This window comes from Oryx dammah, unplaced genomic scaffold, assembly GCF_014754425.2.
Source record: "Oryx dammah isolate SB20612 unplaced genomic scaffold, SCBI_Odam_1.1 HiC_scaffold_4, whole genome shotgun sequence".
Lineage (NCBI taxonomy): Eukaryota > Metazoa > Chordata > Mammalia > Artiodactyla > Bovidae > Oryx > Oryx dammah.
Window position 1 is genome coordinate 82,054,753 of NW_024070188.1, and position 21,941 is coordinate 82,076,693.

A 21,941-nucleotide genomic window follows, 5' to 3' on the forward strand; every position below is an offset into this window, starting at 1 on the left:
AATCTTATAACTCAAAAGCTACTGAAGGGATTTCCCCTCACCCCTCGAACTTTCCATTAATGAAAAACAAAACAAATTTATACTGAAAACAACAATGAGAAGATTCAGCCCAAAGTAGAATTTTCCAGAAAGTTATGGGCAAGTGAAAAAAACTAAAGACTATCACTGAAAAAAAAAAAAAAAAGCTTTTACAGGAATTTCCTTTTAAATTTGCTTGCAATGAGTATCTCCTTTCAAAGGTGAATAAACAGCATTTGCCAAAAAGCCCCACCCCTGGCTGTTGCTAAGAAGCTCAGTGTCAAGGGATGGAAATGCCCAGGGCAGAGTTAACTCAATCTGACTCAATGTGGGGTTTTTTTCTTTTTACAAGTCTTTTTTTTTTTTTAATTAAGAAATTAACAAATTTTTAACAGTAAGAGCTCAAGTGGGTTACAAAATGACTAGCAGCTAAATGACTGGTTGAAAAGGATTCTCTTGACAGCCAGGATGGATGGCTCATCTCGCAAACACAACTTTCTAAAGACTATATCAACCCAATCTTATGCTGGCAAAAGAAATGTGTCTCCAGTTAGTTAGATAATAACATTCTGGATAGTCCTGAATTACCCTGAAGGGAGCAGAAAAAGAAGCATGAGACCTAACACTCACTGAGCCTGCCCCAGAGCACCAGACAATTGTTAACCTTTGCTTTGTTTTCAGTTCAGTTCAGTTCAGTTCAGTTGCTCGGTTGTGTCCGACTCTGCGACCCCATGAATCATAGCATACCAGGCCTCCCTGTCCATCACCAACTTCCGGAGTTCACCCAAACCCATGTCCATCGAGTTGGTGATGCCATCCAGCCATCTCATCCTCTGTCGTCCCCTTCTCCTCCTGCCCCCAATCCCTCCTAGCATCAGAGTCTTTTCCAATGAGTCAACTCTTCCTATGAGGTGGCCAAAGTATTGGAGTTTTAGCTTCAGTATCAGTCCTTTCAATGAACACCCAGGACTGATCTCCTTTAGGATGGACTGGTTGGATCTCCTTGCAGTCCAAGGGACTCTCAAGAGTCTTCTCCAACACCACAGTTCAAAAGCATCAATTCTTCGGCGCTCAGCTTTCTTCACAGTCCAACTCTCACATCCATACATGACCACTGGAAAAACCATAGCCTTGACTAGATTTGTTGGCAAAGTAATGTCTCTGCTTTTGATTATGCTATCTAGGTTGGTCATAACTTTCCTTCCAAGGAATAAGCATCTTTTAATTTCATGGATGCAATCACCATCTGCAGTGATTTTGGAGCCCCCAAAATAAAGTCTCTCACTGTTTCCACTGTTTCCCCATCTATCTGCCATGAAGTGATGGGACCAGATGCTGTGATCTTAGTTTTCTGAATGTTGAGCTTTAAGCCAACTTTTTCACTCTCCTCTTTCACTTTCATCAAGAGGCTTTTTAGTTCCTCTTCACTTTCTGCCATAAGGGTGGTGTCATCTGCATATCTGAGGTGATTGATATTTCTCCTGGCAATCTTGATTTCAGCTTGTGTTTCTTCCAGCCCAGCGTTTCTCATGATGTACTCTGCATAGAAGTTAAATAAGCAGGGTGACAATATACAGCCTTGATGTACTCCTTTTCCTATTTGGAACCAGGCTGTTGTTCCATGTCCAGTTCTCACTGTTGCTTCCTGACCTGCATACAGGTTTCTCAAAAGGCAGGTCATGTGGTCTGGTATTCCCATCTCTTTCAGAATTATCCACAGTTTATTGCGGTCCACATAGTCAAAGGCTTTGGCATAGTCAATAAAGCAGAAGTAGATCTTTTTCTGGAACTCTCTTGCTTTTTCCATGATCCAGCGGATGTTGGCAATTTGATCTCTGGTTCCTCTGTCTTTTCCAAAACCAACTTGAACATCTGGAAGTTCATGGTTCAAATACTGCTGAAGCCTGGCTTGGAGAATTTTGAGCGTTACTTTACCAGCGTGTGAGATGAGTGCAATTGTGCGGTAGTTTGAGCATTCTTTGGCATTGCCTTTCTTTGGGATTGGAATGAAAACTGACCTTTTCCAGTCCTGTGGCCACTGCTGAGTTTTCCAAATTTGCTGGCATATTGAGTGCAGCAGTTTCACAGCATCATCTTTCAGGATTTGAAATAGCTCCACTGGAATTCCATCACCTCCACTAGCTTTGTTCGTAGTGATGCTTTCTAAGGCCCACTTGACTTCACATTCCAGGATGTCTGGCTCTAGGTGAATGATCACACCATTGTGATTATCTGGGTCGTGAAGCTCTTTTTTGTACAGTTCTTCTGTGTATTCTTGCCACCTCTTCTTAATATTTTATGCTTCTGTTAGGTCCATGCCATTTCTGTCCTTTATTGAGCCCATCTTTGCATGAAACGTTCCCTTAGTATCTCTAATTTTCTTGAAAAGATCTCTAGTCTTTCCCATTCTGTTGTTTTAATCTAGCACAAAACACTGACCTTGCTGATGGTTAAGGACTAGCTTTCCCTTGGGCTTCCCCTAAGGCTCACTGGGTGAAGACTCTGCCTAGCAATGCAGGAAACACAGGAGACACATTGTTCAACCCCTGGGTCGGGAAGATCCCTTGGAGGAGGAAATGGCAACCTGCTCCAGTATTCTTGCCTAGAAAAACCCCATGGACAGAGGAGCCTGGAGGGCTACAGTCCAAAGGGTTGCCAAGAGTCGGACATGACTAAGCATGTAGGCAGCTTTCCCTTGCTGCTGCTGCTAAATTGCTTCAGTCGTGTCTGACTCTGTGGGACCCCATAGATGGCAGCCCACCAGGCTCCTCTGTCCACAGGATTCTCTAGACAAGAATACTGGAGTGGGCGGCCGTTTCCTTCTCCAGAGCTCCCCCTTAGCTGGAGGATAAAGCAACGATCCCTCAGGCTGACAGCTGAACCCTTTATAGTGAGGTCACATGGTGCCTTTCCACCCAATGCGCTCCACTCTGTCTCCTACGGGGCCAGTGTCCCTAAAGCCTTTCTAGTGAACAGATTCAACAGCAAGTCAGAGCCCAAGACAGTCTTCCAGACTCTGCTGGTGGTTGCTTTCCTGCCGCTGCCAGGGTCTTCCTACGGGCTAGATGTTTTGCAGACTAGCCAATAAAAGCCTTGCCACAGTCACCAGGTGGGAATTGTTACCCTCTTTTCCTTAAAATCTCTTGGAGCTTTTGTAGTCTCCTCCTTCAGATACCAAGGTTTATTCTTCTCAATACAAATAACACCTTTTCACTATCGAAGTACCTCGTCAAGTTGGGGTGCCGGGAGATGCTTATTCCGCGGGTCACCAGGTTTCTCTGGACACTCGTGACTGAGCACAAACGTTTGTGGGGGACCTGGAGCAGAGTGGTCCAGGGCCAGGCCAAGCGGGCACTGCCCTGTGGGGACGGGGGAGGGGGCATTCCTCGTCGATACCTCCGCCACGTGGCTGAGCTCAGTGTCGGGTCGCGGCAGTGGCCGTGGCCGTGATGGAGGGAACTTACGAAACAGCAAGAAAGACAGCGCAGGACCCAGTTCTCCCCTCCTCTGCCGTGGCTGCTGCTCTGTACGGGACAGTGCTATGTCCCTGAGTCCTCACTTCTCTTCCCTCTGTTGAAACTGCCTTCCCTCCTCTCGAAGGTCCAACCTGCCTCTCCCTGCAGGGCTCAGGTCAGATGCTACTGGCCCCCCAACCCAAATCCTCCCCGTTTCCACGGAGCTCTGCTCAATATATGTGACAGCCTGGGTGGGAGGCTAGTTTGTGGGAGAATGTATACCTGTACAGGTATGGCTGAGTCCCTTTGCTGTTCACCTGAAACTATCACAATGCTGTGTGTTAATCATCTATATCCCAAAACAACATAAAAGGTTAAAAAAAAGCAACAGGAAAGCAAATCCTACCTCCCTTCTCTGGACTTGAGGTTAACTGCCTGCAGTGGGTTGAACTGTGGCCCCTCTCCCAGCAGTCTAAGTCCTAACCCCCTGTACCTGCGCAGGTGACCTCGTACGGAAAACAGTCTCTGCAAATGTAACTCAGGTAAGGGTTTTGGAGGTGAGATCACCCCAGAGTAGGGTGGGCCCTAAATCCAATGAAGGGCGTCCTCATAAGAGAGGCCACGTGAGGACGGAGGCAGAGGCTGAACTCATGCCTGGAACACCAAGGACTGCCCACATCCCCAGAGTCAGGAGGGCAGCTGGAGTGGCTCTTCCTAAGTTTGCAGGTGCTATCCATCCTGCCGACGCTGCAGCTTTGGACTCTGGCATCCAGAACAGTGAGAAGACAAATATCTGTTGTTTCAAGCCACCGGGTCTGTGCTGACCTGTAACTGCAGCCTCTGGAAACCAAGACGCGCCCACCATCCCACCTGATGCTTTCTTTGTTGTTGTTCAGTCACTAAGTTATGTCCGAATCTTTGCGACTCTATGGATTGCAGCACGCCAGGATTCCTTGTCCTTCACTATCTCCTGGAATTTGCTCAAACTCATGTCCATTGAATTGGTGATGCCGTCCAACCATCTCATCCTCTGTCGTCCCCTTTCTCCTCTTGCCCTCAATCTTTCCCAGCATCAGGGTCTTTTCTAGTGAGTCAGCTCTTTGCATCAGGTGGCTAAAGTATTGGAGCTTCAGCATTAGTCCTTCCAATGAATATTCAGGACTGATCTCCTTTAGGATGGACTGGTTGGATCTCCTTGCAGTCCAAGGGACCCTCAAGTGTCTTCTCCAACACCACAGTTCAAAAGCATCAATTCTTCAGCACTCAGCTTTCTTTATGGCCCAACTCTCACATCCATACATGACTACTGGAAAAACCATAGCTTTTACTAGACGGACCTTTGTTGACCAAGTGATGTTTCTGCTTTTTAATTTGCTGTCTAGGTTTTCTAGGATTCCTTCTTGAGACCCATCAATTTGCCTCCATGTTTCACGTCTAACATCCATGGCTGCGTTCGCCTACCAGATCCAGCTTGATTATCCCTGGGTGTCCGGGTGTGCCTCCTGCAGAGCTGGGGCAGTGCGTGTGAGGATGTGAGCACAGAGCAGCACACACTCCTGAAGGGGCCAGCACGGCTTGCAGCAAAGCCTGGCCTCCGTGGCTGCTCATCCCCACCAAGGCAAGGGGACAGCCTGATTCTGGCGCAGGCTGAGGACTCTGTTGCTTCAGGACTTTGGGGTGTCCTCACTCCGTCTCTCTGGTCCATGCCAGGCAGGCACTGGGTGAGAAGCTCCTTCCTGGTGCTCCCTGTCATCCTCACTGTCAACTCGACCCACCACTCGGGTGATCTCATCAGGGCCTGACTTCACCAGGCTTACAGCTTCTTGGGGTCAGAGGTCATCCCTTATCTGCCTGTGAATTTCCTTAGCGACTATGGATATGTTATCAGATATCGCTGAGTATCTTCTAACGCCCTTAAGGACTTGGCCTCTGGTCATTTTGTCTTATCTGTTTGTTTGGCCTGCCCTGCCCCCCATCAACTCTCCCACTACAGACACTCAGCCCTCAGAACAGCCACCCTGCTAACACCTTGATCTTGACCTTCAAGCCTCCAGAACTGTGCAACAGTAACTCTCTGTTGTTTGAGCCCTGCAGTCTGGGGCACTTTGTTATGCAGCCGGAGCTGACCAGTACCTCCTCGTAGTTCTCCTATCACTCAGCCTCTCCCTTCGCATACGCTGTTTCCTTTGGCTGCAATGTCCCTCTATATTACTGCTGTGAAATCCTTGACTTTCATTGAGCACAGCTATGTGACAGGCTCTGGGCTAGGAGGCTTCTGTGTATTTCCTCATTTAATTTTCTTAACAACATGATATCTGGAAACTTCCTTTTCATAAAAAGAAGCATTGCATATGCAGGTTGACCCACAGGGGTATTACATCAATAAGTAGAGTTCTTCTGGGCAAACGAAAGAGAGCAGTGTAAGATTCCATAATATCCTGGCAACCACACTGCAGGAGCTGGTCAAAGGGCACGTCCATCCTCCGGCATCTAGTCCAGCGTGACACAGAGACCTCGTGGTCACCTGATAGAGGATGGCATGGGACTTCCAACGTTAGTAAGAGAAACGGTTTTGTGTATGACTTAGAGGAAGCTATTCTGGAAAAAGAAAATCCGTTTGTGAAGCCCGGTTTGAAAGACTCTTACCTCATCTGAGACTCGGGCTTGAGTGTCAGAAGGGAAGTGGGTGATTTATTGTATGTCAAGTGATTACAACAGACCTGGGTGAGTAGTGAGTGCTAAGTAACTGCTGGCTGTAAGTATTCTTCGAAGACTCCTCCCAAGGCTGTGTGCCAGAAACATTAACCTTGGCTCCTACCTTATACGTGTGAGCTGCTCCTGTAAAGTTTATAGGACCACAGTTACCTCCTGCAAGGATAAAACCTAGACCACTTTTCTAGAGGACTGTAGCAAGTAAAGGAGGGTGACATAACACCAGCCATTTCCTGCCCAAGCCCCGAGCCTCTGGCTACAAAGTTGGCAGGATCCAGTTCCCTTACAGAGATGCCCAGTGGACGTCTCTGTCCTTACGTGCCCGTACTTCTTGGGTGTAAACAGGCCCTTCCAAGGCTGCAGAGGGAACCCTCTTCTTGACCCTTTTGCAGGTGTGTGCCTGCTCTATATCACACAACCGGACTCCATACTGGGCCACTAAGTGGTTTGCCAGAACAAGCTGAAACAAGTAGAGAGGTTTGTTAGAAAGTTTCTGAAGTCACCCCTGAGTGGCTGAGATCAGACACTTTGAGGGATGATTCCAATCTTATCAACCATCCTGGCAACAAAGCCCATATTCCCTGACTCAGATTTTCCCCACCGAGAAAAAACAACGAGAGGCTGGCGTAGGTATCCACGCGCCTGCCGAGTGTGCAGGATGTCATCTGAGCGGCCTCATTTCTCAATCCTCCAAACTCCGTGTGTAGCAACCCCTTCCCCGTCCTCACAATTCCGTCCAGCAGCTAAGGTCACCTCCTGTCCAGGTGAGGGAACCGAGGCTGGGGAATGTGGGAGGATCTGCCACAGGAAATAGGCAGGAAGAGACAAGCCTGGGATTCTAACCTAGGTCTCCTCGGCTTTGGGTTCCAGCCATTTCCAAGTCCCCACAGACCTTGGGCTTCCTAGGCGATGTGAGTGGTAAAGTACCTGCCTGCCCATGCAGGAGATGTTAACAGACGCAGGTTCGATTCCTGGGTCCGGAAGATCCCCTGGAGGAGGAAATGGCAACCCGCTCCAGTACTCTTGCCCAGAGAATCCCCATGGACACAGCATCCTGGTGGGCTACCATCCATGGGGTCGCAGAGTTGGACACGACTGAGCACACGCGCAGGCTTCTCAGGCAGGCGAACCTGAGTCGGAACCTGAGCCGGAACCTGAGTCAGGCACCGTCCAGACAAGGAAGGACAAGACTGCTGATGAGCACCGAGGGCCCCACACACAAGCTCCCTCCAGGTGTCCGGAGTTGCTTATTCATAATCTGGTTTTGGTGAAGGTGTGTATAAAGCCTGAGACTTTACTTACCCCACAGGCCCTGAGTGCCATTCACCTGGGTCTCTAAGTCAGATGGCTCCTGCCAGCCAACTGAGGGCGCAGCTGAGTTCGGATGGCGAGCGCAGATGAAGATGGTGTAGAGGAATCCCCGGGGAAGAGCAGGACGATCCAATTCACCTCAACACTAGTTTTTCGAGTGCTATCATGCACCAGGCTCAGGGGCCAAGAGCAAACCGTGGGCTGGGCTTCCCGATTCCGTGCTGGGTGGCGATTCAAGGACCCCAGCACTGCGTGTGGATTGCGAGGGTCGATGGGGCGAAGCACGTGGGGGACAGAGTGGACCTTTTCCAGGTTACCTTCTAGGCCCACGGGAAGGAACGAGTCTTGCCCTTCCTGAGGCTTCAGTCTCTTGGACACAGCTGACGTGGACACTCATTCCCAATGCCAAGAAGGAGCAGTCATAATAATGCTTATGCTTGTATCATCATCCTTGCAGCGCTTTGATATATATGAGAATCCCGTGACGCATAAAGGCATTTGGAGAGGATGGTGTGTAATAAGGAAATTAACACCCCCATCAACCCTGCTGTGAGCAGAAAACTAAGGCTGCTCTGAGTCTTCTCATGAAAGACTGGGACAGCAAGCCGCTTTTGTTCCCTCACTGAACCTCCTATGTGATACACTTACTCATGGGGTTCCTGGCTCACAAACGTGCTTTAAGGAAAAGCAGTACTATTATTTGTGTAATAAATCTTTTCGAGGGAAATAAACCTAACTGGTAGCCTGAGCCCTCGAATCGGTAGTGAATGACCAGCACTCAGCTGTCTCTCTTCCTTTCTCATCTTTGCTCACAACCTGCTTATTTCTTTAAAAGCAACTGATTTGGATGAAACACAGGAAAGAGCCAAAACCGACTCTGCGGCAGCCCTCTGCTAGTAACAATGCAGATCCCCGCTGGTTGCTCCTGGTGGGGACAAATTTTCGTGTTCTGATTTGCTGTAACAGCTGTGAGTTTATTAAAGGACCAGGGCCTTCCTGTGGATCTTAGGGTTGAAAACCTGCCGCTGAATTTGGGGGCACTTACGGAAACTCGGTGACACAAGGCTTCGAGGCCATCGTAAGGAAGATGGTGTTTCCTCCCCTGGGGGTGAGGCGGCCAGCCTCATCTTTGTCCAGCTCTTCCTTGCTGTCACAGGAGACCACCCGCAACTCAGAGAGCGGCAGCTTCTGTTCGAATCTGTAGCTCGTGGAAGACCTGGAAAAAAGCAAGTGAGAATCTGGTTTGTCTTCTCTGTTTGAGTCGGGAGTGCTACTGCGGACGTACTCCAGGTTAAGCCAGCAGCCTTGTAAGACCTGAGCAGCCCCAGTTCAGAGGCGGGGTCCTCTTGCCTTCTTTGCTATCCATCTCTGTCATTTGGTTAGCCGTCCATCCAGTGTCCAGACAGTACTCAGAAAGAAAGACTGAGCACTAGCAAAACTTTCTGTGGATCATTTTTGAGGAAGCAGCTGTCAGTGGGTCTGATTCGACAAGGCACCCACTGGCACAAATGCCTTGAGATTCCCCTAGGTCCCCAGTTCCAAGTGGAGACTAGGTCTGCATTGGAGGTTTGGCACAGAACCGGAGATACAGCGTCTTTAGTAGAGTTGAGTGGGTGCCATCCCTATGTCAGCCCCCAACTCATACAATGACATTCTCAGTGGCCAAGGGTTTTGATAATAAAAGCCATGATAACAGGTGGGGATTTTTGTCTTCATAGCTTTCTGTGGCAAGCGCCAAAAGTCAGCAGGACGTGTCAAAGGACATTTCTTCCTGCCTCATTTTAAGAGATTCCCAGCTTTGTTGTTAGTATAAATAAAAAGCACCATACGGTAGATCAAAAGAAAAGGTTAAGGCCAGGCAGATAGTAGGCACTTAATAATGAAAAGAAAAAAATTACAAAAAGAATTGGAATTTAGCAGGCACTTTGAAGGATGATAGTGTTGAGACATTCCCTCTTGACAAGAACAAGCTTGAAAGTCGCCCTTTCAATCTCAGTGGGCACCCCGTGTACCACAATATAATTATTGTAAGGCATGGGAGAAAACACATTCTGGACATGCAGGAAACATTCACCCTGAAAGCAAGATATGTCTGGCCTTCTGGACCCTTATCAAGCTCTGTTTTTCTATGAAGCTCCTAGCTGCAATTCACCAGAACTGGGGGCAGAAAAGAACCACGGCTTTGGCAAGGAGGGGTGAAGTTGAGAGCCAAGGGTGGGCAGTGGTCCTCCCCATCCCTGATTTAGGAGAGGAGGACCACTTTATCTGGATGTAGCTCTCAACTGAATAATAATAATAATAGCCAGTGCAAAACACAGGCCCATAAATATCACTTAACCTCAGCATATTTTCAAAACATTTCAAGCATCTCAGAGGCACATGGCATTGTAACACAGAACAGCAAACTTTGATGACAGCAGGCGCAGGGAGGGCTTCTGGTTGGCGGGGAGGGAGAGGTGGAGGACAGGGGAGAGGGTAGGGACAAGGTCACAGTAGCAGTTCTCTCATTTTCCCAGAGATTAACATAAGGCCTTGTGCTGGCCTCCCGGACAAAGTCCAGTTACTCTGTAGGGCAGGCTGACCTGTCAGTCCTAAATATATATATTTGCAACAACAATTTTCTGCTTGAAATAATAAACAAGAACTATGGTTGCCTTCAGTTCCCATCTCTCACATTGCCACCAGGGTACCTCTGGTTATCTGCATGCAGAGATGCAGGGCAGGAGGCTGGCAGCACCCTCAGGTCCCAAGGAAGATGATGCCCTGCATTTTTCTGTGATTTTTTTTTTTAATCATCGTGTAAATTCATTCTCCTTAAAGATGTCACCCTCACTGGGAGATCACAGACTGATCTGGGAGAGAAAACAGACATTGGCGTCTTCCTCCTAAACCTATTTTTGTGAGAGCCGAAGCACACGAAGGACTAGACTTTGATATAACGGCTGTCTTCAGCATCTTCTCCCCCAGCACGTTTTTTGTTGCCAGGGAAGATTGTCTTGGCATGCTCTTTGCAAGAAGCACAGGACTTCCCAGGTGGCACTAGTGGTGAAGAACCTGCCTGCCAATGCAGGAGGTGTAAAAAGATGCGGGTTCGGTCTCCGGGTCGGGAAGATCCCCTGGAGGAGGGCATGGCAACCCATTGCAGTATTCTTGCCGGGAGAATCTCATGGACAGAGGAGCCTGGTGGGCTACAGTCCACGGGGTCGCAGAGAGTCAGACACAACTGAAGTGACTTAGCACGCACTGCAAGAAGCGCATCTCTGGCCTGTCAACAAGACATACTGAGACGGCACTCATACTCCAGAGACAGCCTGATTCCTCTACGATTTGAAACTTTAAAAGATATGCTCTTGACACCTGCTCTCCCAGCTCCTGCTTTACCCCCTGCCAACACCAGCCCACGTTTCCCTGTTTCCTCACGATGGAGGCAGCCTGGCTTACTCTGTGTTTGTCTGCCTCGTCTTGGCTTCCCTGTAGGTGACTATGCAAACTACAAGCCACATATACGACTGCTCCCTTTTCTACAAACTCAGTTGACGGCGGGGCACAAGGACACTTCAGCCCAGCAAGATGTTGCATTTTCTGCTCACACGAAGGAAAATGCGAATCAAGAAATGGTCAATGTTTTTTTTTTTTCTCCTGGGAGACAGAGTGTTTAATGCCCACCAAATCAGCGCTTGGATTTTTTTTTTGGACTTTGTTTCTATTTTTGCCGAGACAGGAGATGAAAACATAAACTGTGAAATATGATTACAAAGTAGTGACATGGGTGTCAGAAGCGACCTAGGAGACTACCATCTTGTTTGCGGCTACACTTGCTATGTGGTTGTTAAAGCAACGGAGTCCAATTGGAGGAGCACAAGGGCAGGGCCTTTCCAGGAGGGGCCTGTGCGTGCCGGGTGGTGTGGCCAAGCTCTCTGAAGTGCCCGAGGTCTTGTCTCACTCCGAGGGTGATGAGACCGGGTAGAGTGGACTCAATATGTTGTGCTGTGTCTTCAACTGATGGGCAGCTCGGAGCCCTGGAAGAGCTGCTTTCCCCAACTCCTGGAAGGACAGCCCTGCTACTCTGAGGACAAGCTTCTGTATCCTCAGAGTAGGGGACTGTGCCATGAGAGGTCCTCTCTCTGTCAAGACGAGCTGGTAGCCTGGATGGCTACACTGTCTGGTGAGAGGCTGAGAAATTCAGAGAGGTCAAAGCTCCCAGTCCCCCAGGCTAGGGAGATATAATTAAAAATGTGGATCATTAGGTGAGGCTGGTGAAACAACGTGGGGAATGCCTCTGTAGCTGGGGAGAAAAGGAGACCCAAGGGAACTGGATTCACTTTCTCAGTTAATGGACGTGATTGTGCCAGTCCACTGATTTCTTCAAGCCATGCCATTTCTGCCTTAGCCAGGAATGGGCCAGGAATCTCAAGACTACATCTGATTACACGTCTAGACTCTCTTGCTTCTTCCTCTTGCCCCGAAACTTAAGGTCTTCTAGGAGATTGTGTTATAAGAGAGGAATGTGTCCCCAGGGGACTGGCTGAATTGGCACTTGAGATGGCCGTCTGACCAGAGAGGGTGCCGGGTGCCACAGAACCGAAAGGAAAAGAATCGTTGAAAATCTGTCTCGAGGTCTCTGCTCCCAGTTCCTGGCACACAGCTCCTGATATCTTTGTAATTTCTTAAGTGCTAAGAGCATTTAGGAGACTATTTTAAGGATAGTTATTCTATCAAAGACCGAAAACGGTCTTTGATCCTGGCTCCTGACAGAGTTCCTTGGAATTTCCTGGGTGATAAAAGTGTCTTTCGTTCTCAAGAAGTCACTCTGGGTGGACTCCAGGATAGCGTCTGGGGATACTGGGCACCAGAAAGACTAAGCCATAATCAGAAACATGGAGCTTTCGGGCTCACGCTTTCATTCCCTGAGAAGGGGAGGAAGATGGAGCTTGAGTTAGTGACTGATCATGCCTATATGATGAAGCCTCCACAGAACCCTCAAAAATATGGTGTCTGGAAAGTTTACAGGTTGGTGAGCACACCTACCAGCTGCAAGGATGGTGCATCCCAACCCCACAGAGATACAAGTTTCTGTGCTCAGGACTCGTCTGGATCTCCTCCCGTGCACCTCCTCATCTGGGCATGTGAGTGCGTAGTCGTGTCTGACTCTCTGCAACCCAGGCTCCTCTGTCCATGGGATTCTCCAGGTAAGAATACTGGAGTGGGTCATTTCCTTCTCCAGGGGATCTTCCTGACCCAGGGATCAAACCCGGGTCTTCTGCATTGCAGGCAGAGATTCTTTACTGACTGAGCTTCAGTCTGCACTAATTCCAGTTATTGTCAGGATTGATGTGAACTGTAGGTGCCCAGCTGGTGGAAAAACTCCACACATCTGATGCCACAAGTATCATGTGGTAGCCCCATTACCCCTGCTGGGCTGGGCTGGGTCAGTCACTGAGAGGCAATTTGTTTGCTCAACACCACGGGGGTAGGGGGAGCTCTATTTGGAACCCAGAGCATTTGGAGTTGTTCTTTAGTACTTCCATGTCCAGTGGAAAACTACAGCAACTTAAAAAAAAAGAGAGAGAGAGAGCAGTGAGAATCCAGACCCCTTTGGAATGAGGGGCTGAGTCACTGCACCAGATAGAGAACTTCAACCAGCTGAAGCCTGAAGGAAGCCTGGCTGAGGCTGAAGGAAACACAGAATGAGCTGTGGGGGAAGGAAGTTATATGTCTCAACCAGTTAGAGGGAGAGGGGGCTGTTGGAACCATGTCTATTTTTTATGTGCTCCTTCTGTGTGCATATGCTAACATATTTCTTCTTCTCTGTCCTCTTTAAGACTTTGAACAGTGTTACTGGAAACCAACTTTACAATTCAGTCTTCAGGTTACATGATATTTGGGTGGGACTGTGACTGAATTTGAGGAATAACTACAGCTCCTGTCTGCATCTTATCGCTCTGCTTCTTTTGTTCCCCCCTTCTTGGCTGATACTGAATGGATCAGATTTTCTTTTACTTCCTTATTTCCCTGTATAATTGTTTGGAAAGCATACATTAAAAAATTATTTTAGCCGTCATCCACTACCTCTTAAAATTTAAACTTGACCTTATGTTTTTCTAACGAAATCTAGAGATGATTGGTATGTCTATTCTTTTCTTGGACAAGTAAAAAGTGACTTAACATCTGAGCTTCTCTTCCATCTTTTATGATATTATCATCTGTTATATGGAGTCCATCTTGACTTTAGTTTCACACCCTCAGTTAGCTATTATAATTATCTGTACAGCCAGTAACTATTTAGACTCGACAGTGCATTTGATGGATTTCTTTGGCTACTATTCTGTTTTGGGAGCTCCATCTTTCCTCTTGGATTCAATATCCTTCTTGCTGAAGTATACCTTTCAGTAATTTGTCAGCAAGACTCTGTGGGGGCTCACCTGTTAGACTCTATATGTCTGAAATTATCGGTATTTAACTTTTAACTTTGAATGGTAATTTAGCTAGAAATAAGATTCCTGTGACGATAACTGTTTTTCCCTGAGTATTTATTATAAAGGTATTATTTATGGTCCGGGCATCTATTATTGCTTCTTAGAAATCCACTGTCAGTTTAATTATTCCTTTGTAACTTGTCTGTTTTCTTTTAAAATAACTTTCTGATTTTTCTCTTTACCTTTGATATTCTGCAGTTTTCCTACCATATACTATCCTAGATTCAGCTGACTCATACAACTTGAAGACTCATATTTTTTCTCTCTTCTGGAAAAATTTCAGACACTTATTGGCTGACCACAGTCTCTAGTTTTTTCTTTTATCTTCTTGTTCTAGAACTCTAATTAGGCACATTAGCCCCTCTCATTCTACCCTTGTACCTTTTATACTTCACATTTTCTTTCTGAACCACATTCTAAGTGATTTCCTTAGTTTTATATTCTAATTCATTAATCTTTCTTTCAACTGTATAAAACTTTCTATTAAGCCTACCTTTTGAGGCTTCATATCCGTTATTTTTGTTTTCACTTGTATGAACTTAGACACTTGTATAAACTGAAATTTTAACCTGTATTTTCCCTCTGCATTCTTTCCTTGTATTTTAAATATGCTTAGATTGTTTAATGCCCTCCAGTTTTTGATGTGAAAATATTGTTTATATTTACTAACTGCCCCTTTTGGTAACTTATTTTCTATTGTGGTTTGGATTCTGAATATAGTTTTAGAAAAGGTTGTTTGCCATGGATGGTACTGCTTATGGGAATATCCCTATGGAACCATTTGGTGTTTTCTAGAAGCTCCTGGTAAAGCATCTAGAGGTATCTTTAACCAGACGCCTCATCTCATAAAGCAAAATGGAGTCACATGCCTGTATGTCTATCCTAGGGCCAGTCACTCACAAAAAAGAGAGAAAGGCTTTAGACTGGTCAAGTCCACCCCAGTTAAACTGAGGGTGGTTTGGCTTCCTCTCAGACATGTGGGCTTGGAACTCCCCTGGCAGTCCAGTGGTTAAGATTGTGCTTCCAGTACAAGGGGCATGAGTTCGATCCCTGGTCGGCAAACCAAGATCCTACATGTGATGTGGGGCAGCCGACAATAAACAAACAGCTAAGGTGTTTTTTTTTTTTTTTTTTAAAGAAACATGGGCTTAGTGGGTGGAGCAGATTCCTGAACAAAATCAAAGTTCTAGTAGAAAGCAGGAAATGAGATATGTACACCTAAAACTCTAACGCTACCGAAGATTTCAAATTTGCAAAGACTCAAGAGTTAAGAATCCAGTACAGAAATTCCTCAAGGGTTGTGGAAGGGAAGAGAGAGAAAGGATAATTAACTAAAAACAAAACCAAACGTGGTAAAGGGTGAATCTTGGTGAGACATATTTTGATGGAGCTTCATTCATTATCTTCTCCAGAACTGTCTCACATTTTCACAAAAGGCAAATTCTGTTTTTGTTGCCAGGTATGAGGCAGCTCTAACATTCCACGAAGTGCTTTTCTGTTGCTTTTTTCCTTCTTTTCACAAGAGAGAAAAAAAAAAAAGGGAATAAAAGCAATTCAACAAAGAAAATGTAAATAAAATGATGTCTAAATTTAGATGATAAAAATTTAGTGCTAACAGTAATTTTAATTAATCTGTGAGTACATCGTGATCCTTTGAAGGGATCAAAGTCATCTGAAGAAAGGAAAAGCTACATCCACATTATTGACGCAGGGCTGTGCTTGGTCCCTGGTCACACACGTAGTTAAGTGACATGAGAGGAACAGGGTGGCTGACTCCTGCGCTCTGTCACCAGCCACTCAACTTTGGCATCAACTCTGCTGTGATTTCCTCGTGAAGCTAGAAAAGGCATAGCAGAGGCACCCGACTGGGGCCAAAGTACCACAGTGTTTTGCTGAAACAAGGAGATCCAACCAGTCCCTCCTAAAGGAGATCAGTTCTGAGCGTTCATTAGAAGGACTGATGTTGAAGCTGGAACTCCAATACTGTGGCCACCTGATGCGAAGAGCTGACTCACTGGAAAAGACCCTGATGTTGGGAAAGACTGAAGGCAGGAGGAGAAGGGGACGACAGAGGATGAGATGGTTGGATGGCATCACTGACTCAATGGACATGAGTTTCGGTAAACTCTGGGAGTTGGTGATGGGTAGGGAGGCCTGGCGTGCTGCAGTCCATGGGGCTGCAAAAAGTCAGACATGACTGAGTGACTGAACTGAACTGAACTTCCTCTGTTCAGTCAATTTTTTATAAGTCCCAGCCACATGTCAGGAATGATACTAAGTGTTGATGTGTCAGGGAATAAACAAAACCTCTACCTTCACAGGAGCTCACTGGAGATGAAAACACTGCATCAGACTTTTCTTTTTCTTCAATCTATGGGTATTTGAATTCGTCATTATTTATGAAGATATTTGACACTGTTAAAAAGTAACAGCAATGCTGATCACAGTTGTAGGTGCTAAACTACCTGAAATTCAGCATCCTAGACCCCAGGATCTCCATCTGCTTATGAAACTTTTTCCTGCCATTTACTCATTCATTTAGTCAAGTGACGTCAGGTAAAGTGGTAGAGGAGACACCTGTGCAAAAGAGACAATTCAGCAGAGAACTGAAGACTTTAGCGGGGGAATGAGGGTTTTGTTACACGAGGGGAGTGACTGGCTGAGGTTAGAAGAATGTTCCAGAGAAAGGGAGAAGCAAATGCAAAGAAACTGAGATGGCAAAGACCTTACTGGGTTGAGGCACCACGGTTTCCTTCCTGCATGAAGCCGTCGGGTACCCCAACCTCCACATCCCTCACTTCTTCTAGCTCCCCATCCTCTGCTCAGAGAGGCTGGATTTCTCCCCGGCCTCTTGCCCGCCTACTGCACTTCCCTCGCATCTTTTCGTAGGCTTCCCAGGTGATGCTAGCGGCAAAGGACCCGCTTGCCAATGCAGGAGGCATAAGGGATGATCCCTGGGTTGGGGAGATTCCCTGGAGGAGGGCATGGGAACCCACTCCAGTATTCTTGCCTGGAGAATCCCAAGGACAGAGGGCCCCAGTGGGCTACAGTCCATGGGGTCACAAAGAGTCAGAGGCAACCACATATGCCTCCTTTCTCTTGTCCCTCTGTCTCACATCCTTCCTTTTTTTTTTTTTAATCATTTCCACATTTTTCCTATCTTCTTATAATTTCCTCCTTGAATTTTGACTGCCCAGAATTTGGTTGTTTGGGTTGGAATGTTATTGTTCAACCTTGAAATCTACTGAGTCTGTGAACATGCTTGGAAGCATTGCCAGCTTTCCTATAAAACAACTTTTAAACATGGCTCTGTAAAGTTTTAATGATCTCATGTGTAAACCTTATGAAAGAATCAGCCTGTGTTGAAGCTGAGTTTGCAAGGCACACTTTGCACACATTGTCTCTTTTAATTCCAGCTCTGATTCACCGAGGAGGTGCTCTCATGAGGAAACCAAGGGTGCAAGGACTTTGCTAAAACCTGACGGCTAATACACAGGACAGCTGAGACAGAAACCCAGGTCTTCTGACACCAAATCGATCTTTTGCCTTCTGCACAGACAATACCATCTCCCTGAATCAACACCGCAGTTTCAATTTCAACAACTGCAGGACACCTTTCAAAGCTTACACTGAATAGGATTCTGAATCCAGCTGATTTTTGAGACCTGAACTCTTGTTATTTATTTAGATCAATTGCCCTTTCAGATGGAATGGACAGAGAGCACCCAGGGACCAGCACAGCGTCTGGCACAGGGTTAAGTTTAACAAAAGCTTGTTGATAATAAAGAACATTAATCCATTCCCAGCGCCTCCAAGCCCATCCATGAGAATGAGTCATTATTTGCGATAGCAACTTCTTGCTTTGGGAATCAAATTAACCACTTTATGCTTCCAGCTCAAGTCAAATAAGGTCCTGTCTGGTCCATGGAACTACCACTGATCTCCATGGGAGCTTCCTTTCGGGCCAGCGCTCGAGAGGCAGACAGGGGTGTGAAGAGCTGACTCCAGAAAGGCCAAGGAAGGGAAATGGACAGGATTCTAACGCTGAAACCTTCAGGGATCACTGCGCACAGAGATGCAGTTTATAGTCTGTGCTTAAAGGAGGCATTTCCCAGATCTACGGCAGATAGGGCACCTTTGGCATTTTTCAAAGCAGGACCATAGTTCCTTTGAAGATGTGGTTATTACGGGGAAATGAGGCTGCCATGGGGGCTTTTTTTTCTCAAAAGCAATTGGAGGCGAGATTCCTGGACTCAGAAGAGAAGGGAGCAGTGTTGGCGGACACAGAAAATGTCCTGGCCTCTGCTGGGGCCTCAGGGGCCCCGTCAGAGGTGCTGGCCTTGCGGGTTCTGCTGCCTGCGAGCACCGAGGGAAGTGGTCCCTGAGCAACAGCAGCTCGGCCCACTCTGCAGCGAGTGGGAGGACAGGAAAAGCCAAACCGCAGAGTGGGCTTCTCGCCGCGGGCGCTCGGGGCCTCTGTCCTTTCACTCCAGGGGGCCCCGGGGGAGGAAGGGAGGGCGGGTGTTAATCTAAAGTCCTGTCATGGTTTCCGTGGTAAACCATGGGTTTTCCAGGCCTTCAGAATCCAGAGCCCCCCGTCCTGTGGCCGCCCACCCTCTGACCCTCCAGACCGAACGCCAGTCTCTCTGTCATTAAGCCTGTTCCCCTAGGGAAGTGGACATCTGGCTCCTTCCCAGGGAAAAGGGGAGGCACTTCTCAAGCTGGATTTTGATTTGAGAGAGATTAAGGGGAAATAAAGAAATAAAACGAGAGCCACATGGATCCAGGCGTTTTCCCCACTGTTCTGGCACTGCCGTCTCTTCTACCTTTCCCGCCACTGTGCTGTGATTGTTACTCCCCACACTCTGCCGAGGAGCTCCTGGGCAGAGTTGGGGCCAAACTCGGGTCCGGCTTCTGCCCTTGACCATGATGCTGCCCTTGATCACGGCACTGCCCTGTACTGCCGTTCTAAAATGTTCTGGCTGAAAAGAGACTTTGTGGGATAGGGACTTCCCTGTAGCTCAGGAGGTAAAGAATCTGTCTGCCATGCAGGAGACCTGGGTTCGGTCCCTGGGTGGGAAAGATCCCCTGGAGAAGGGAATCGCAACCCACTCCAGTATTCTTGCCTGGGAAATCCCATGGACAGAGGAGCCTGGCGGGCTACAGTCCATGGGGTCGAAAAGAGTTGGACATGACTGAGAGACTGACACTCCCAAATCCTCCTACTGGGTGGGCACTTCTCCATTTATCTGGGGGGAGGGGCTTCTGCCGAGCTCCTGCTCTGTGGGACTCCAGGATGACTAAGGCTCACCCCACCCAGGAGGTGCCTGTGGTCCAGCACAATTATAGGAAGACAAGGGGACTTGTGGTGGAGCAGTCAGCAAGGATAAAGGCCCAGGAATGGGAGTCGCGGGGTGTTTTGGAAACTGTAAGTATCTCGGCACAGTGGGGTGGGGGCGGACAGGCAAAAGCCATCAGACCGGAGAGCAGAGTGCCCTCAAGGCCACACGGAGGTGCTGGGCTTTCGGCAGGAGTGGTGTGATGTGATTGGTGGTTTAATTAGCTCATATGTCTGACACTGAGGTTTGGAAATGATGGGAGAGAGGTGAGTGGGGAGCTGTGTTGGGATCAGTCTTCATGGTCTGGAGGATGAGATGGAGCTGGGCAGGCAAGGGAGACCAGGAAGAGGTTGGTTTCACGGTTTGGAAAGCACTGAATGGATTTGGGGGGAAGGAAGTGAAGAAGGGGGCATTCCAGGAGGTTCAGGGGTAAAGACTCTGCCTGCGATGCAAGAGACGTGGGTTCGATCCCTGGGTGGGGAAAATCCCTTGAAGGAGGAAATGGCAACCCACTCTAGCCTTCTTGCCTGGAGAATCCCATGGACAGAGGAGCCTGCCGGGCTACAGTTTGTGGGGTTGCAAGAGTCAGACACAACTGGGTGACTGAGCGCACACACACACACACACACTCACAGAGGAAAGCAGGACATTTTGCTCCTGTCTGAGCCACTGTTCAGCCCCCCCTAAAGAGGAGCCTCTGTCTTGTGTATATTGCTGCTTGGTCAGTAGGTTGTGGGGGACTCTTCTGGAGCCCGCCAGGCTCCTCCATCCACGGGATTCTCTAGGCACGAATACTGGAGTGGGTGGCCGTTTCCTTCTCCAGGGGATCTTTCCAGCTCAAGGATCGGACTCGAGTCTCCTGCATCTGCAGGTGGATTCTTTACCGCTGAGTCAGTACACATGCCCTAAATGAGTGTCCTGGAGAGGCACGATCTAAGTGGAGGATGAAGAGTTTCAAGTTCCTCTATTATTTCATTTGCTCACTTCTATTATTTGTCAGCCTGGTATAAATTTGCAAGTCAAACTCGCTCCAGTGAGTACTGGTGGAGGAAGCTGAAGTTCTTGCAGAGACAACGGGATTTAACCGGCAAAGATGGCATGGCCCTCGCTTTGCCTTTCCCCTCTTCCTGGCCTTGCTCTGGGTCTTCCCTGGGGTTACAGAGTACAGCATTCTGAGGCTCGTAGTCTGGCAGAAAATAAAAATACTTGGCACTTAGTAAAAATAAACAGAGACCTGCAATGAGTAAATTTTAACCTGGGAGAAGTAAAAGATGGATTCTCTTCCAGGACCTTTGAATTGCCAAGAATTCAACGATGCTACTAGAGACCACGTGGGCTCTAGAATGAGGAGGAGGGGAAGGCAAGTTTAGATGACCTCTGTAGCCAGATTCCCTTGGTAAAACTGGGTTATAGCCTCCTGTGACCAAGTGTTCATAGTTTTCCCGTAAATTTTGTTTCGCAATTTTTTTCGCTAGTCTATCACGAAAGCCTAAATTAACTAGTGACAACACACCTGGGCCCAGACCTATGCAGCTCCCATGGAGCCGTTCAAAGCACAGGCTTGGTTGTGGGCAAACCCTGCTTCAAATCTGCACTTCACTGCTTCCCGGAGCTGTTGTTTCAGGCAAGGAAGTCAGCCACCCGAGCATCAGCTACCCCACCTTCAAAGTGAGAATAAATGTACCAGCGGTGGGCTGCTACGTGGATCAAATTACGTAAATAATATAAAAAACGTTAGCCCAGTGCCCGGCAGAGAATCAAAACAGTAGAATGTTAGCTCTTATTGCATCCTTCAATCCAGTGAGCGGACTCAGGGACAGTGGCATCTGGGTACTGGAAGGCACGTGGAAGTTTTCGTGTCCCAGCAGAGACCTCTCTCTGTGGAAGGAGTTTGTGCGTTTTAGTTTCTCTCTGGGGGTGGAGGTGGGCAGAGAGCGTCCACTGGGTCAAGAGAACAGGGGCTGGACCAGGGTCAGTGCGGCACAAGACCGGACACCTGGCAGAAGCTGCTCAGGTCACGCTTTACCGGTACGTACGGGACACACCAAGCCCGCAAGACACTTTAAACAGCCCGTCTCCCTTCCCACCCCTGCCCCCCTCCATCTCAAGCTGGGGCCCGTCCCACCCTGTGCATCACAGGAGGTGGTCCATCCGCCAGTGGGAAGGTGGCCTGCCCAGGGGACTGGTCACGGGGGAGTCCCCTCTGCACCAAGTGCAGCGGTGCACACACAAAGGAGGAGACCTTCTGACCTCATCTGCCTCAAATGGTTAGCTTAATGATCTACATCGAAAAGGAAGAAACACTCTTAAGGGTCTTGTTTTTCTTCCTTTCCTTTTAAAAAACAGAACCCTCAGGCCTCATTCCTGTTGCCAACAGTATCCCAGAGACTCAAGAAAGAGGGAAGGGGAGTGGGGGCCCCTCAGCACTGACCCCCTGGGGCTGCTCTCCCGGTCCCCACTCTGTGATGGGGGTGTCCACCCTTCAGCTTTCCCTTATCCTTACGTTCAGAAGTGAAGGGAAGTAAAAGTCGCTCAGTCTTGTTTGACTCTTTGCAACCCCATGGACTACACAGTCCATGGAATTCTCCAGGCCAGAATACTGGAGTGGGTAGCCTTTCCCTTCCTCAAGG

General features: G+C 47.9%; 1 protein-coding gene across 1 annotated transcript in view; it reads right to left on the reverse strand.

Moving 5' to 3' along the window:
- The window catches only part of LOC120862805 (T cell activation RhoGTPase activating protein), a 65,212-nt gene that overhangs the window by 29,471 nt on the left and 13,800 nt on the right, over nt 1-21,941 (reverse strand). Inside the window, exon 2 of the mRNA XM_040238912.1 lies at nt 8,542-8,712. Within this exon, the coding sequence (XP_040094846.1) occupies nt 8,542-8,573 (32 nt within the window). The 5' untranslated portion in view covers nt 8,574-8,712. The remainder of the gene's footprint in view (nt 1-8,541; nt 8,713-21,941) is intronic.